The 16,551-nt window shown below is 43.5% G+C and overlaps 2 protein-coding genes, 1 long non-coding RNA gene and 1 other non-coding gene across 9 annotated transcripts in view; 2 read left to right on the top strand and 2 right to left on the bottom strand.

Annotated features, from left to right (window-relative positions):
- Positions 1-7,667, bottom strand: part of AP3B2 (adaptor related protein complex 3 subunit beta 2) — a 61,058-nt gene extending 53,391 nt beyond the window's left edge. Inside the window, exons 1-2 of one of the 2 annotated variants that reach the window (XM_045812996.2) lie at positions 7,581-7,634; positions 7,000-7,062 (exon numbers count right to left, since the gene is read on the bottom strand). The gene's annotated coding sequence lies outside the window, so the exon portion shown is untranslated. Of the gene's footprint in view, positions 1-6,999; positions 7,063-7,580 lie in introns of both variants that reach the window. The other variant, XM_087856595.1, reaches the window with a different exon arrangement.
- Positions 520-16,551, bottom strand: part of FSD2 (fibronectin type III and SPRY domain containing 2) — a 53,345-nt gene continuing 37,313 nt past the window's right edge. The window contains exons 13-16 of one of the 4 annotated variants that reach the window (XM_087856596.1): positions 10,098-15,088; positions 7,581-7,993; positions 6,949-7,062; positions 520-4,791 (exon numbers count right to left, since the gene is read on the bottom strand). In XM_087856596.1, the coding sequence (XP_087712722.1) occupies positions 14,836-15,088 (253 nt within the window). In that variant the 3' untranslated portion in view covers positions 520-4,791; positions 6,949-7,062; positions 7,581-7,993; positions 10,098-14,835. Of the gene's footprint in view, positions 7,063-7,580; positions 7,994-10,097; positions 15,089-16,551 lie in introns of all 4 variants that reach the window. The other 3 variants (XM_087856597.1, XM_087856598.1, XM_045812999.2) reach the window with 3 other exon arrangements.
- Positions 7,746-12,832, top strand: LOC123802362 (uncharacterized). Of its 2 annotated transcripts, XR_015722080.1 has the most exons (4): positions 7,746-7,874; positions 8,809-9,352; positions 10,108-10,253; positions 12,510-12,832. It is a non-coding gene; the product is annotated as an uncharacterized LOC123802362 (long non-coding RNA). The 2 variants fall into 2 exon arrangements; XR_015722079.1 differs by lacking the exon at positions 7,746-7,874 and having other exon boundaries at positions 7,985-9,352.
- LOC123802482 (small Cajal body-specific RNA 15) lies at positions 11,546-11,672 on the top strand. Its single transcript, XR_006782556.1, has one exon.

The following is a 16,551-nucleotide window of genomic DNA, read 5'->3' as shown; positions in this document are numbered from 1 at the left end:
ATATTATTTCACAAATCAACATAAATGTATTCTGGTTACTAAAAACACATTAATTTTTAAAAAGTTCAGAAGATACAGAGATGTTTAAAAAAACTGAAACAAAGAACTTTGGCTATTACTGCTCAGATTTAACCACTGTTATAACTGGGCTCTTCCCTCAGTCATGTGTATGAATCTAGTTTATATTTTTATAACTCACTGCTTTGTAACTTTTTAAAAAACATACTCATCTTGGCGAGTTACTGATGCCAAAAATAGATTCACGTCACTTTTAATGAATGCTTAGTATTTGTTGCATGTATACAGCCTAATTTAATCAACTCTTGATGGACTTTTAGTTGTTTTTAATGGTGGAAGTCAGAAAGCAGCAGTACCTGGCTGGCTCAGTAAGTACAGCATGCGACTCTTGACCTTGGGTCATGAGTCCAAGCCCCACGGTGTAGAGATTACTTAAATAAATAAATAAATAAATAAATAAATAAATAAATAAATAAATAAAAAGAAAGAAAATCAGAAAGCAGCGATATAGAATTATTATATTTGCAAGACTGAAAACACTTGTCTTATCTCACCCTCCTAAGATTTCATTAAAACAATACTTAAGAGATAGAAAGAGACATAAAGATCAAGACAAGAAAATGGAAAAGAAAAGGACCATCAGTGGATTGGAGATTTCAAAAACACTCGTGAACACAGGAAGTTGATGAGAAATGACCACAGCTAGGGGGAAGTAGCAGAAACCATGGAGGGTGTGAGATAAAGCCAAGGAAGAAACCAATGCGCTCTACAAAGATTGCTAGAAGGGTCCAGAACCAGGAACCACGGAGTGTGGGGATGAGAGGCAGGGCAAGAAACCACACGTGAAATAGGTGTCCCTCCCTCCAACCCAGCACACAGAGTGCCTCACAGCTGCAATCTACCCCCAGGGTAGGAGGAGGAACGGAGAACACCCAGAACTTCCCGACACAGATACGCAGAAAACACCGAAATGTTATTCTTTACATACATTTAATGGCTCCCCAGAAAATACCCTGCATTCTGCCACTTAGGTCAGCACTCCTACCCCATCATCTTAGCAGATGACCAGTCTCACCTGAGTACAGAGAGGCGATAATCCATTTATTACCTCATTCTTAAATATAAACAGTCAAGATCCTCAGACATTTGAGGAAGTTTCCAGGATGAGAAGACAGAAATATCACCTTCCAGTAGAAAGATTAAAAAATAGATAAACAAGAAACCACCCTGTGAAGGAAAGAATTAATTCAGGAAACAGGGGAAAACACATGTACACATGGAAGAAGTTTCACCCTTAAGCCAGTAACAGGATGCTGCGAAGGAGTACGAAGAACAAAAACCCCTGAAAGGTAAAAGCAGGGCTGAAATGAAGTCAAGAGAAGGGCGTGAAGATAAAAACTGACGCAATCTTCAACTAAACAGCTGAACACACAAATGGAAAGAGAGACAAGAGACAGAAAATCAATCTGGAACTTCAACCCTCAATTAATAGAAATTCCAGGAAGAACATAAGTCATAAAGTGAGGCAGAGAATTTCTCACAATTGAAGGGCAAGAGCCTTCAGACTGAAAGGCCTTACTGATCACTTGGGACCCGGCGCTGGAGAGAGGGGACCCCTGTGCATGCCACGAGGAGCCACCGTGCTGCCACTGCCGAGGAAGAGCGCCGAGCGGTCCCTCCAAAGGTCAGACATACAACCACCACAGGCCCATCAACACCACTCCCAGGTATTGTCCCGGAAGGACAGAAGCTGGCATTCGAATGAAAACTTGAACATGAATGTTCACAGCAGCACTATCCACAATAGCCAGAAGTAGAAACAACTCGAGTGCCTATCAACTGATAGACATATCCATATAGTGGAGTTACCTTCTGGCCATTAAAAGCATTGAAGTACTGATAGATGCTGGCACACGAGTGAACCCTGAGAAGCCAGCAGCAAAGGAACGCTCCACGTACGTGAAATGTCCAGAAGATGCAAATCTCCAGCAACAGAATCCTCTGCCTACAAAGTATTCCGATCAGTGTTGCTTAGGTTGTGAGGAATGGGGACGACAGCTAAAGGGTATGGAGCTTCTGTTTGTGGAGATGGAAATGTTCTAAAATTGGCGGTGGTAATGGTTGCATGTATCTGAATACGCCGAAAACCCCTGAATCAATCGTACACTTTAGTGGCTAAGTTGTACTGTTGTTAATTATATCTCAATGAAATTTTTTAAAAGGAGGAATTAATCACTTCAAATGCCTAAAAGAAATCTAGAGATAAGTATGCTTTGGATGGGGCTCAGAAGACAAGAAAATGTGTATTAGGTGAGGAAGCAAAGTCCAATGAGTATGCGAAGGGGAGGTGTGGCATCTGTGAGTCCCGGACGGCAGAAGACCTCTTCCCTGACAGGGTGGAGGTAAGGGTGTGTGCGGAAGCAATGTAGACAGCAGGTGCTCTCCTGACAACGGAGGGGAGACAGAGGCTGCCGCTGGCGGTCCGCTGAGGGTGCAGGAGACACTTGCAGGGAATCACGCATTCTTCAACGTCGCTGGAATGCAGGACACAACGTGTAAGTGACTTGCCTGAGTGCTCTTCCGATGCACTGGCCGCAAGCACCTGCTGTCGAACTGGGTCTCCTTTCTCTTGTCTCCCTAATGCTCCTAGGTTCACACAAGTGTCCTGAATTCATTCAAAAAACGTCTTCACCCACTGAGCATCCAGGCATTGTACCCAGCATTCCTCACACAGGGAACCTGTTTTCACCACCTTTAATCAGCCAGGTGTCACTCTCACTCTGAGATTCAACTTAGCACTGAGAGAAATCAGAGTCCAAACACTGAATAAAATTTAAAGGTAGGAGATTATGAGAACATTTTTCACAAAGCTCACACAGTAACAGGGTAGAGGTCACTCTGTCCCTGCTCTGCTACCAAGTCTTCTGGCCTTGATGCCAAGGCTGCCTTCACAACTCCACGAGTCTATCGGTTATAGAGGAAGAGGGGGGGCTGTATTACAGGAACTCAAGTCTGACCGTTTGATTAGGGAAGGAGGCAGGGAAGTGGAACAAGAAAAGCAGGGGAAGCAAGGTAAGCAGCGTTGGTCCTAACCTGGAGCCCCTTCAGTGGGAAATTGAGGGAAGCTGTGAACAGGGCCCGTGTGCTTTTGGTCCCAAAATCCCATCTTGAACTGGCTATTGTTGGGAGGACCCAGGGACTATCATGAATGGAGATGTTTTGCTTCCTATTCTCAAGCCTTCCTGTGTTCACCCTCTCCCCTCCTGGCTTTGAGTAAAAAGAACACCCTTCTCCCCTATACTGCAAGAGCCCTAGCAGGACCTTCTGATAACTCAGAACCAGGTGGGCAGCATAGAGGCAGGATGTGAGGAGGCAGGCTGATTTCCGGCAGGAAAAAAAGGGAAAGCAAGGAGATAGTGGGTCTGGGTTTTAGTCACCTCAGAACCTTTCCAGGACCTTTGAAATACTTATAAAAGGAAAATAATCTTTACTAATGCAAAGTCTAGTCCATGCAAATCTGCTTGTGATTCCTTAGAATAAAATTAATGATAATTGACAATAGTGATATCACAGTATTGTGAACTACTGTTTAACATCACATAACATTCAGGGTTTTTTGTTTTTTTTTTTTCAACATAAAACTATCCAAGCTCTAGGCCCCCATCAGCTGCAGATCCCCTCAGCACAACAGCTGGCTTCTGCCTGGTTACTGTTAAACTTCCAGGTGAAAAACTAAACCCAGACTGCTCATTTGATATCTATAACTTTTTCTTTTACAGATGAAACTTAAAGTAATATAACAGATTTAAAATAAAGAGGTGAGCTATGAGAAACCAGACAGAGATAAACAAAATAAGGAATGGTAACATTAACATCAGATAAGGGGATATAGGTTAGACATAAGTTAAAAGCATTAAACAGGATAAAAAGGAACTTACAAAGAAGACAGGGCATAGTCTTGTGTGAACCACTGACACAGCAGTTAAATACATAAAGGAAACCTTTTAGAAATGCAAGAAAAACTTGTTTCAAAATAAGTTGGAAATTTTAATCACACCTCTTCTAGAAATAGACTGATCTAGGAAATATAGCAGAGAATTGAACTTTAAAATCAATGAACGTGAATTCTAAAACCAGTAGACCTGATGGAACAGAGGCATAGAACTTTTTAATTCCAAGTAGAAAATACACATATTTTAATACCCACAGAATGTGTAATCCTTGTGGACTTGCCAAAGAGGAAATGCTTAGTTAAAACATACAGAATCTTATTCTCTGATTACGATAAAACTGGAAAATAATACAAGCATGACTGCCATCATGCAGTGCACTTGAACTTCCAGAGTGATGTATGTCAATACATCTATCTCCCAGTAAAACTGAGGAAAGAAAATGATTGAAAAACTTAAGTATTTAAAAAAATTATATCCGACTCTAATTCTTGGATCACAGAAAAAAATGACAAAATTACAACATATGTAAAAAGCAATGAAAAAGAGAACTCTTTATACCAAAAACTATGTAACATAAAGACAAGTTGTATTCAGAGGCCAACTACTTCTTTAAAATGTCTTCATCAAAAATGAAAGATTAAAAATAAAAGCCCTTAAAAAAATAAAGGCTTAGATTAATATTAAGAAACTGGAGAAGAACAAAAGAGTAGGAAAAGGAACTACCACCAAAACCCAAATTAGAAAACAGTAAGTAAGGGCAGAAAAACTCCAAAGCCGGTTCTTTGAAGCATTCAACAAAAGAGACAAATCCTCTGTGAGTCTGATTCAAGAAAAAAGAAAACAAAAATATGTAAGGTTAGGAATGAGAAAGTAAAACAACTCATGTATAGAACAGATTTTAAGAATCACAAGAGAATTCAATACACAATACAATGGACAACTAATTTGGAAAACCTATTGAAAATGGAAGACTTTCAAGCAAAATATAAATTATAGTTGATCCCCCACAAAAGAGAAGAGTTGACTTTTTAAATGATCACAGAGGAGTGTGGACACATCATTTAAAACCCACCATATAATACTGCATCATATAATAGTCTCACAGTTGATTTTTCTCCTCGGCCTTAAAAGAGTGAATAATTCTGAAGTCACTTAAATTATTTCAGACCATTACTAAAATATGAAATGCCCCCTAAAGTTATTTTAAGGGATCTAGTATAATCTTAAATACTAACATCTGATTAATACAGTAGCAAAAAAGCTCTCCTATATATCAGTCTAACTAATAAGAGATACGTTCTAAATAAAATACCAGTAAATGGCAACCAAGAGCGTATCAAAAGAATATACTTCAACCAAAGAGAATTACTTGGAGACCCTATCAATATTTTAGTAGGCACTGTATCAAAACTGTTTATTAATTTATGATAAGCTGATATATTGAAAACACTGAATTTCCCATACTGGCACATGAAATCTCCATTTACTTGTCTTTAATGTTTTCATAATTCTTCATATTTCTCATAAAAAGTCTCTTTGTGCAGAGCATTTATATTGGGTTCCTTTTCCCCCTATTTTATAACTGGTGTATAAGAAAAACTTCAGTGCCTATATGTAATTTATTTAGCCACCTTACTGAACCATTTAATTCTAATAATGTAATTTCATTCTTTTCCATTTTCTAGAAATAAAATCACATCATCTAAAAATAATATCTTCACTTCTTCCTTTTCTAACATTTTTGTCCTTTTCCTGTTTTATTGTTTTAGCTAGAAAAGCTAGCACCATGTTGAGTATTAGTAGTGAAGGTAAATATTCCATTTCTTTCTGAGTTTACTGGAATGTTTCCACTGTTTTATCATTAAGTATGAAATTTACTACCAGTTTCTTTAAAGTGCCTTTTATCAAGTTGCTATTTGTCTATTCCCATTTTGCTAAGTGTTTGCTTTTCAACCAAAGGAGGTATTGAATATTTTCAAAAAAGGCTTTATCAATTGAGATGATCATATAGCTTTAAACCTCATGCAGATTTGAACTACTAATACAGTGATTTATAGAAACAGGTTTTTAGTGTTGAATCATTTCTGGGCTAAAACCTTTCTGTTCCAGAGGGAGGACACAACTGAATTTGCTAATATTTTATTTTAGGGCTTTGTATTTATGGGAGTTTGATAGTTTTTTCTTCTTGTGCTATCTTTGAAAGGTTTTGGCATTATGGGGATGCAAACATTATAAAATGAGTTGAACAACTCTCCTTGATGGCAGCACTCCAGGAATAAGGGACAGCATGAGCAGAGACACCAGGATGAAAAATAACAGGATACGCTCAGAGAATAGGATTTAAGACTTCTTAAAATGGACTAAGTAACACAAAGTAGGTTTGACTCAAGTTGCTCATTAATCTTCAAAGCACAATTCCTCTGCCAAAACACTTTTACTGCTCATTTTACATAAAGAATAGGGTCCAAACTTTTCAGCTTGTATTCAAGATCCTTCCTGCTTTAAACTTACTTCACATTTCAACCTGTGCTTTCTTGTCTGTGATATCTGTTTGCCTAGAATGCTGGGTATGAGCCATGATGACACATCCAAATTCTATCCACCTATGAAGGCAATAGCTCAAATGTCCATGAAAACTTCTTGGATCCAATTGAACTATGTTTGAATTCCTGTGTACTACAGCAAATTGTCAGCTTTTAACTTGCCAACTTCTTAGCTCTTTGACAGCTTTACAAGGTTAGCCAGTGTCACCCCCCCCCCCCAAATTTCATGTCTTTCCCAGAACCTTAGAATGTGACTTGATTTGGAAACCGTCATTGCAAATCTAATTAGTTAAGATCAGCTTATACTGGAGTAGCGTGGTCCTTTGTCCAGGAGGACTTTGTCCTTTTAAAGAAAGAGACAGATACACAGAGAAAACACCATAGTGGAACAGTGAGGAGATCCGAGTGATGAAGCTACAAGCCAAAGAACTCACAGGATGGCTGACATCACCAGAAACTAGGAAAAGGCAAGGAAGCCTTTTTACCGAGAGTTTCAGAGAAAGCATGATCCTGCTGACATCTTCATTTCGGACTTCTTGGTTCCAGAACTTTAAGAGAATAAACACGTTGTTTTAAGCCACTCAGCCTGTGACACTTCGTTGCAACAGCCCTAGTTAACTAAAACAAGGGCAATTTTAGTTTGTAATTTATCTTCCTAATCTCAACAGCGCTATGTCACTAGTCCAGCTGAAACCTATGTAGGTACTCAGGCCCTTTCACGAGTGGGATTCCAGCAGCAGTAGTCAGGAATTACCAGACGCTTATGAGCTCCTGCTCTGAGACGACGGACAGCCAATGCTCACTAAGTGGTAACCATTATGAGTGCAAGGTATGCGGCTACGCAAATAAACGGAAGGCAGAAACTAAGTAGAATACGGGGCAGCTGGCGGGGGAGGGTTTCGATCCCCCGAAGGGACGCTCAGGGAGGAAGGAGGGAGTTCTTGAGGAGACAGGAGTCTCCAAGCCGCTCTCCCAGGCCCCGCTGAACAGCTCAGCCCTCTCCCCACTCTCCCGCGGGGACCCAAAACAGCGACCTCCAGTCCAGCAATAATCCCCATCCACCTACCCCGCCACCGACTGGCATCCGCAAGCGCATCCGTGCCGCGTCGGCGGGTCCAGCTAAAATCCACTGTTGCGTGGGGCGGGACTTCCTCCCCACGCCCGGAAACCGGAAAGGGCTCTTTACCACCGGAAGGAGAGAGGAGGAGTTGGCGCGATCGGATGTGGGAGGGCTGGGTTCGTCTGTGGCGTAGGGAGGCTGCTTTCTGGCCACCGGCGGGGCGGGCGACAACAGCGTTTTAGTAGGCAGGCTGGCTGGTGTGTCGGGGTTCAGGGAATATGGCGGGGAACCGGCGTAGAGGTGAGAGGTCGGCGTGTCTGTCGCGGGGTCCGCATCACCTGCGAGCTGGGTCTCGTTCCTAACTCGAGCTTAGCTTTCTCGACTTCGTCTAAAAAAACTAAGCTCGGTCGTTCAGGGAGCTGTGGTGGGGATAATATGTAGAAGGGAGAAATGCCAGAGTAAGGGTTAAAGGAAAAATAATGCAGTAGGTGAGTTTCACGTAAGTGGTGGCCCGTGTCGCTTAAAGGATGTGACGCAAGGGCCTGTACGGAACCAGACGGTTTGAATCAATTACTCCTACTCCTGCCTGAGGCAGCAGCACCTGTTGCATTAATTTGAAAACATAAAGGCACGGCCGGTCATTTTTAAGCTTCCTAAATCCGCTGGGAACGTCATTTGGTGTCGGACGAGGAACAGCCATTGGGTCATCGCCCCTTGGTTCAGTTTATATTAAAAGCTTCGAAACTTTTCGGCCTCAGGATCCTCTAATAATTAAATTATTGAGGATTCCAAATATATCTATCTATCTGTCTAAGTCTTTTTGGTGTTAGAGGTTAAAACTGAGAACTGTTTTAAACCCAAGAGTGTACAAGCATACACTGTTGTCAGAGTGTTGAATGTCTCACAAGTAGCTTCTGGTTAAATTCTGCTCTGTATGTTCATGGAATAAGAGTGAAAAGGGCAAATGTCTCAGTGTTGTTATGAAAGTAGTTTTTACCTGACTAACCCTTGAAAGGGTCTCAGGGGCCCCCACAAGAACCACACCACAACCCTCTGTGCAAATGTTCCAAATAAACTTGAGATGATTGCTGTTACAAGTGATGGTGACATGAGCAGAAGTATTACCTTTAAAATGCAGTAACAGTCTTTTGTTTACAGGACATGTATAAATAATTCAAGGCACAAGAAACACATTTTCCAGTTTGTTTTCCTTTCCTCCTGTTGATTTGTATAGCACTTGAAACAGCAGTTCAGACTAACTTCTAGAGAGTCAGGGCTAAGGAGAGAAGACCACCCCGTGAGTGGATTTGGACATGGATAGGCTGTAAGTAGTTTCTGTTCCACTCACTCCCCTGGCTATTTAACTCTTGCTCACCTTCTCCACCAGTGACCACAGCAGGTTACAGTCTGCATCTCCCTTCGCTCACATGCTAAACTCGAGACTTGTAGGAACTGCACAGAAACGTACCCGCTACTGAGTTCATAATGATTACCGTAAGTAGGTAATCAGTGTTTAAAATGCCTTTTGCTTTACAGAAATCCTTGGTAGACAGTTACATGTGGTTATTTTGGGGAGATTGGCTTGAGATTCTTTGGAGGGCTGGCAACATAGTTTTCCAATGTAAAGATTTTTATTTATTTATTTTTGGAGAGAGCACAGAGGGAGACAGAGAAGCAGACTCCCCACTGAGCAGGGAGCCCGACACTGGGCTCCATCTCACAACCTGGAAATCATGACCTAAGCGGAAGGCAGACCCTTAACGGACTGAGCCACCCAGGTATCCCCAGAGTTTTTCAATTTAAAATTATGAAACCTAGGACCTGAAAATTCCATAAACTTTCTAGGAAAGGATGAGATTTCAAGAATGAGAGGTGCCTCAATATATGTAGGATTTTTCACCCTACATCTGATATATAAATTTGGCTACAATTTTTGGGGGGTGAGGAAGTCTCTCCCATAAAATAATTTTTAAAAGACACTTGACATTTGAGAAGGTATTATTACCTTTGGTCTTTATATGTCCCTGGGGGGGGGGTCATTACCTTTACAGCATGGCATTTCTCCATGAAAGTCTTAGATTCTAAGGCCAGCAGAGAGTCGTGGTGTGGTGTGCTATGAGATCAGGCTCTGTCAGGGCCTTCACTCCACTCATCAGCCTCCAAACATACAAACCGAATTGATGTTTCAGAACATTTAAAATATATATGTTGTGGACTCTGGGCTCTCTTAAGAATGGTCAAAACTGCAATAAATCTTAAATGTGGGTGTTAGAGATCTCTTGCAGGGATGGGGAGGAAGCATTCTAAACGACCTACGTCTTCCTCACGTGTCATTCTTGTTAGCCTCCTCCCACTCCTCCCAGGTCAGAAGTCGAGGTTACTAATGGGATCATGTGGTAGATCCTTCTGGTGTATTGGGACAGAAGAAAGATTGAGAATCACTCTTATTTTTTCTCTCCCTCTCCTCACCCCACGCAATTTGATATAGAGATTTGATTTGTAAGACAATTTGATGTCTCTTACCTCTTTTCAGGTATACGAGCTCTTCGAAAGCAGACTGTCATTGCTTCCGTGTTCTGATCATTCAGAGATTAGGAGATACAGTTCCTGCCTTTGGTTTACATACAGCCAAGTGGAGCAGACACAGGTCAATAGTTGCTGTATGCCACTAAAAAAGAGGTGAGTGTGTGGCACTGAACTCAGCCTGGGAGAGGGAGGATTTAGGGGGAACTGCTTCCAGGAAGTGACCTTTGAGCTCACAGGCATTAGGTGGGCAAGAAAGGGTAAGTCGTTCCAGGTGCCTAGGGATCTATGGCTTGTTCGTATCTTCTACCTTTCTTCAGAGGTCTGTCCTTCTTTTGGACAGTGCTTCTCTTGTTTTCCTTCTCCCTCCCTGTCCGTTTCCCCCTTCATTGGGTGTGTTTGGGACATAAAAGAAGTCAGAGGGTAGGAAACTTTCTGAGTGGTAGAATAAGATGACAGGCTTACCGGGAAGCAGTGTATGTACTCAGGAAATCCATCTCCAAGAACTAAGTTCCTGCTTTGTTAAAATGCATAGCTGGGAAAGCTCAGTTTTGTTGATCGAGTGCTTTCCTGTCAAATGGATTATGTTCTGTCTCCAGTCTTGAATTTAAGGGCATCTCTTAAGCCCACATCTAGGCCTAGGAATGAGCATGGGGGAGACAGCAAAATTAGAATCCAAGGTCATACTACAAAAGCATTTTTATCGGCTCTGTGTGCATGACTGCATGTTGTTTGAGCTGCATGCTGTGTAACTGAATTGTCACAATTCAAATCAATGATAGTTTTAATTCCACCAGGATTTGAGTAAGGTGGAAATAGAGAAGAACCTGATACTGTCAAAGTCTGGGAGAATGAAGAGAAAGCAGTCAGTCTGTGAATGGGGCTTAATTATTTTCCTGGGATTGGGGGTTACAGGAAACAAGCAGAGAAGTAGTAGGGCGTGATCTATGTGACAAGAAGCACCTGTGCCATAGCTACTCTAAAATAATTACTGCCCAGGGGCGCCTGGGTGGCACAGCGGTTAAGCGTCTGCCTTCGGCTCAGGGCGTGATCCCGGCATTATGGGATCGAGCCCCACATCAGGCTCCTCCGCTGGGAGCCTGCTTCTTCCTCTCCACTCCCCCTGCTTGTGTTCCCTCTCTCGCTGCCTGTCTCTATCTCTGTCAAATAAATAAATAAAATCTTTAAAAATAAATAAATAAATAAAATAAAATAATTACTGCCCAGCTCATTGTCACGCTCCTTCTAGGAGACGTGCTGACTGGCTGGAGTCTTCTTCCCAAATCACTGACTCTCATCTTGCATTTAGATTCCTTAACCATTGATTGCAGTGAGGAAAAATCTCTGAAAACTTGAAAAGTAATCAGTTACCTAAAAGTGACCAATTACCATTCCTTTCGTGTGATGACACGCTAGAGGACGGTGCTTTAAAAGCTGGACTTGGTCTTCTGGAGACTAAGAAAACAGAGTCCTTGAAGTCAAGCCGACTCTGCTGTTAGCCTCCTAAAGGAAAAGGTAGATAGAACAGGTCTTGTTTGCAAAATTAATTCAAGACCTACTTATCTACCAACAGCAACTACACACTTCGAGTCGTCTTTCTGTGGAAAATAGGAACAGTAAATTAAGAGATTAGAAAGGGTGGGAGAAGGTAGTGAGCCCACGAGACTCTTACTGTACTGTTCGGAAGGCGGCCGGAAATTGGAGAAGTTGTTCAGGAAAGTGGAGGACAGGACCCCTCCCGTGGTGCAGCCTGCAGAGGGTCCAGCAAGTTTTCTGGGAGCTGAGCCTCCTTGGATGGAGACCAGCACAGTCTCAGTTACAGAATGTCGTGTCAGAGTGACTTGCGCTGCGGGCAGCTGCCAGTGTGTAAGCCGTGTGAGCTGCTGCTTCTGTCAAATACTGGAGGATGGGAAGTAGTGAGGAAAAGGCCTCATTGCCCATATAATTGCTCTGCGTGATACTGACCACCAAGCACATGCTTCTGAAATATTTTATTGGGTGTGTATAAGTGACCGCATATCATTGTCTGAACCAGCAGGAAGTCAATTATCAAACATACACGTTTCCAAATAAAAGGCAATTTAATTACCAGAAACCAATGTCATTTTATATCGCAAGTCTCTCACCAACTTTCTAGTCCCATCTCAGGGTGCCTTCAAATTGGACTATTCTGAATTGCTAAGCCTGGGTTAGTTTACACTAAGATTTTGTGGTTATTTTACATATTCTCTCTCCCCTTTGTTGAGGGAAGCCAAAGCTTATGTTAAGAACTCGCTCAAGGCTTATAAACTGATAGAGGTGAAGCTCGGAAAAGAACAGACTGACCTGTTTTGTTTTAACTGTACGGAGTCAGGGATTGTGGCCTCAATCGTCTTTTTAAAAATCGCTTTCTTTGTTTTGTTTTTTCAACAGATTTATCAGCAGGTTGCAGGTGAACATGGCCTTGAGGTAAATCCTGCCCCTTGTTGAAATTCAGTTTCAGCAGATTATTCATGATATTTTGGGAACTGGAATATTTCACAGAAAAAAAAAATGTTTTGTTTGGTTCTGTTCTAGACTTGTTTTTTCTTCTTGTAGAAGAAACATGTTTAAACAAAAGTTCTTTATGCTGAATAATTGTGATGCTTTTAGCTGGTCATCTGTCTTATTTAAATTAAATAGATTTTAAATGCCAATGTTCAGTGCCAATTCTGCATGATTTTTCTTGGTCAAATAAAAATTTCACTCAAACCTTATAGGTGTCGAGTTTTTATCATTTTATCCATGTTTTTATTACGTGTGAAATATTCCATAAAGCCTGTTAGAATCCTGAATTCAGACTTGCCTTACCTGTGATATCCTTAGTTTCTATCTCAGTAGCTGAGAACAGTGTTGAATACACGCGTGTGTCTATTTTGTCTATAACCTGAACCATCTCTGTGCTTACATTGGCTGTACCTTCCTTACTTCAGGGTAGTGATCCAGCTGGGCAGGGCAGTGTTGTGTGTGTGTGTGTGTGTGTGTGTGTGTGTGTGGAGCTGGAAGACTGTCAAGGTGAGTTGTTAATTCAGGAATCGGACCTGCTGTTAATATCAACAGGCCGAGTTAGGAGACAGAGGAAGCGTTCACTGTGTCAGGCTCAGAGTGTGCTGGAAAACATGAAGGTTTTAGAGTTACGGAGCTTTCAGTTCACCCAGAACCTTAAGTGAGGAGATGAGGGGCATGTCTGTTTAGAGAGGCATCCCTGGGGCAGAATATAAACGGTCTCTGAGAATTGCTTCACGGATGGAGTCATTACTCCGCATCTTGCATCTTGACTTGCAGGCTGGAAGGTGCCGTGTGCAGAGCTTTAAAGGACAACCGGAGACCTGGGCCGCAGGACCGGGAACGCAGCCAGCGGGGCCGCGTGCCGTGGTGGCAGGCTGGCGCGAGAGCAGCCGGGCAGGAGGTCCCAGAGCTGCTGATGGGGAGACCACTTCGCCCACCAGTGCTGAGCTTGGGCCTTGGTGGGCTGTGTCTTCTTTTCAGAAACTGCCGTGCATTTGCTGCATGCCCTGTACCGTGCGCGCTCGTGTTCGTCGTTAAATCTCCCAGTCCCATGAGACGAGCCTATTTTTTCTTTGTTTAAAGGGAAACAGGAGCTCTTGAAGATGGTGGGACTTGTCTAGGGTTGAGGGCAAAGCAGCTACAGAGAAGCCATCAAGCGCAGGTCTTCTGATTGCAAATCTGGTTCTCTCTATGGGACAGTTCCTGGGGTCAGTTGCCGCTGATGCCTGTTTTTCCTGGTTTATTCCCCCGCCCCCTCTCTGATGCAGTGGAAGTGCCACATTTACGTGGAGGCTGCTTGGTGACAGGACGTGTGCAGTAGTACGGAGTGTTCCCTTTCTCCAGTCTTGCCATCGAGCTCCAGGGGCCCTTCTGTGCCTTGATACCGCCTGCCCTCCATGTTGTCTCCATCTCCTGGCCGCTCGTCCTTCACTGCAGTTTTGAAAGAGCCCCGCCGTCCCTCCCCGGAGAGCCGGGAGAGCCCAGGAGCGGTGGCTGGATGAGGAAGATACGAATTTGTTCTGTGTGTGGCGTGTACCTGTTTGTTATGTGTTAGCCCTTAGGGACTGGATGATGAATGAGACAGACACCGTCCCAGCCGTCATGGAATTGGGCATAGGCAGGGGTCATTCCAAAGTTGGAGTGGGCTAAGTTCTGTGAAGGAGAGGGACAGGGTGCCACGGAGTGCTCAGTGGGAGACCCCTCATCACAGTGCCATTAACTGCTGGGAAAACGGGAGAGGGGGAGGCACGTGGCTTCCCTGCTTCTCTTTGTGGACGGCACCTCGCCGTCTCAGGTCTGTTCCCGGCTGCTGGCGATGCGGCACTGGTGTGCCACCAACACATCCTCTCCTCCCTGTCCCCTGCCCCTCATCCCAAGCTCTGTAGGCCTCGGAGAGTCAGATACTTTGCCTATAAACAAATAGACCAGTGCAGTTTGACCACTTGACAACCTCTGAGTTCATGTTGGCCGAGCCCTCATGCGACAGTCGGGCCTAGAAATGTCTAACCTAACATCACAGAGGCGGCAGTGCACAGGGCTAGACTCCAGGTCCGGTGAAACAAGCGTCAGCACACCAGGCCACCAGAGGAGAACGTGAGCCGTGAACTGTGCCGGGTGCGTGGTGCTCGAATGCCGGTCTGACCGGCTGAGGGGTGAGTGGCCGAGAGGGGTGGGTACGGAAGAGAGACACGAAGCTGGGTATCAGAAGGGTCTAATAGAAAGTGACGTGCTTTGGCATTGCAATGCCATTACGTATCTTCAGACACCCAGGCTTTTCCAAAGAAAAACAGGGATGCACGAATCCGTGGAGCTGGCAGCTGAACGTGTAGAGGTGCTGAGAAATGTCCACGTTGAAAAATGACAGTTTGGCATTTTCATAGTCTAACAGAATGCCAATCTGCCTTGGGGCCACTGTTATTCTTATATCTGGAGTCCTCTTACTGTGCAGGAACTCATACTTATGCCTGAAAATTAAATGTTGATATGACAAAGCTTCAGAAATTCTGTAAATGGGTTCTTTACAGAACATTCATATTCATTTATTCAAATACTCCTATGATGGTGTTATTTTTTTTTATTAACTACCAAAACAGGCCATTTCCAAAATTATATATCTCTTTTTTAAAATTTGGCCTAAGAGACTTACATTTTTAAACTCCATTTGTTTTTGAGCAATCTCTTAACCTAAAAAAATTACGTACAGTATCATAAACTCTTATTGCATCAAAATTTGTATAGAAAATAGAGGTTTTAAAATTTTGGATTTTAAGGATAAGCTGTATAAAGCCTTTGTAATAAAGGCATTTGAAACAGTCAGCCTCCTGATGTTTCATGTAGTAAAATGGGCCTTTTGGGAGAGTCTGTGCACAAGTACTCAGGCACAATTGTTAAACCTTCAGCCTTAGCAGGGCCGCCCAGGGGCCTGTCACTGTTCACCGCGGTGTAGCCCGGCACCCTCTCGCCACGCTCTGTAGCGCGTGCTTTGAAAAACAGCTGGCACCGAAACCAGCCCCAGGGACTTCCTACCCCTGCTACCCACAGACGTTTGCAGAGCTCAGTGCCAGCACGCTGGTCCACGCGTCTGGGAGGAGCACTTGGAATAGTCTCCGAGTGTGAGAGCAAGCCAGCCTGTCTCCGGCCCGGCTCGCCTCATCTTCCCCTCAGCTGCTTTTCTTAGCTAAGCAGCCACCAGAAGCTTCCCTTTCCTCTACCTTCCTCCACCACAGTAGAGTCAAGACTAAAGCAGGAAATAATGAGTCAGCTGCGATACCCAACCCTCACCCTCCACTCGTAACAGTCTCTCGCTCACACATCTTTCCAAGATGGGACCGCAAGGAACTGCTCCAGCCCTGGTGCTTGGCCTCTGGCTTCCTTCTTCCTGCTGTCTCATGTTCCCATGCTCTTCTGTCTTCTGACCTCCCGCAGACCCCCTACTCTTCCTTTTTATTCTCCCTCTGTCTTTCTCTGCCCTTCGTTCTTACCTTTCTGGGAGAGGTCACTGACTTTTAGTCTTACTTCAAGCAGAATCCAAATAAACCATTTGGCTCAGTGCCTAGTATTTCTTGTATTCCTCAAACTGGATCTGAGGTTTAGTAGAGTCAATTCTAGTCCAAATATCTTTCAGGGGGAAGGTTGGTTCCCACGTATGTGTGGGCATGACAGATAGTGTTTAACCATGACGGAGGCTCACGAGCAGAGAACACTGGATCAAACATTGACAGGATTCAGCAAGCCAGTGACGGTCAGAGGCCCTACAAAGAGGTGCTGGGAAAATGGTGTGAAGTTTTACAATTTTTGAGGTGAAGGGAGGTTGCAACAGTGGCTTTCTAAGTCACGATATCCACTGGCCTGGGGGCCTCATGGGGTTTTCCCAGCTTTTTAGGACTAGCCCATGTGTAGAGGACAGAGTGATTAGCAGCAGAAGCAA

This window comes from Ursus americanus, chromosome 28, assembly GCF_024610735.1.
Source record: "Ursus americanus isolate L20-20 chromosome 28, mUrsAme1.1.p, whole genome shotgun sequence".
In the NCBI taxonomy this organism is placed as follows: domain Eukaryota; kingdom Metazoa; phylum Chordata; class Mammalia; order Carnivora; family Ursidae; genus Ursus; species Ursus americanus.
Note: the sequence above shows the minus strand (reverse complement) of the source record. Positions and strands in the feature narration are given on the sequence as shown.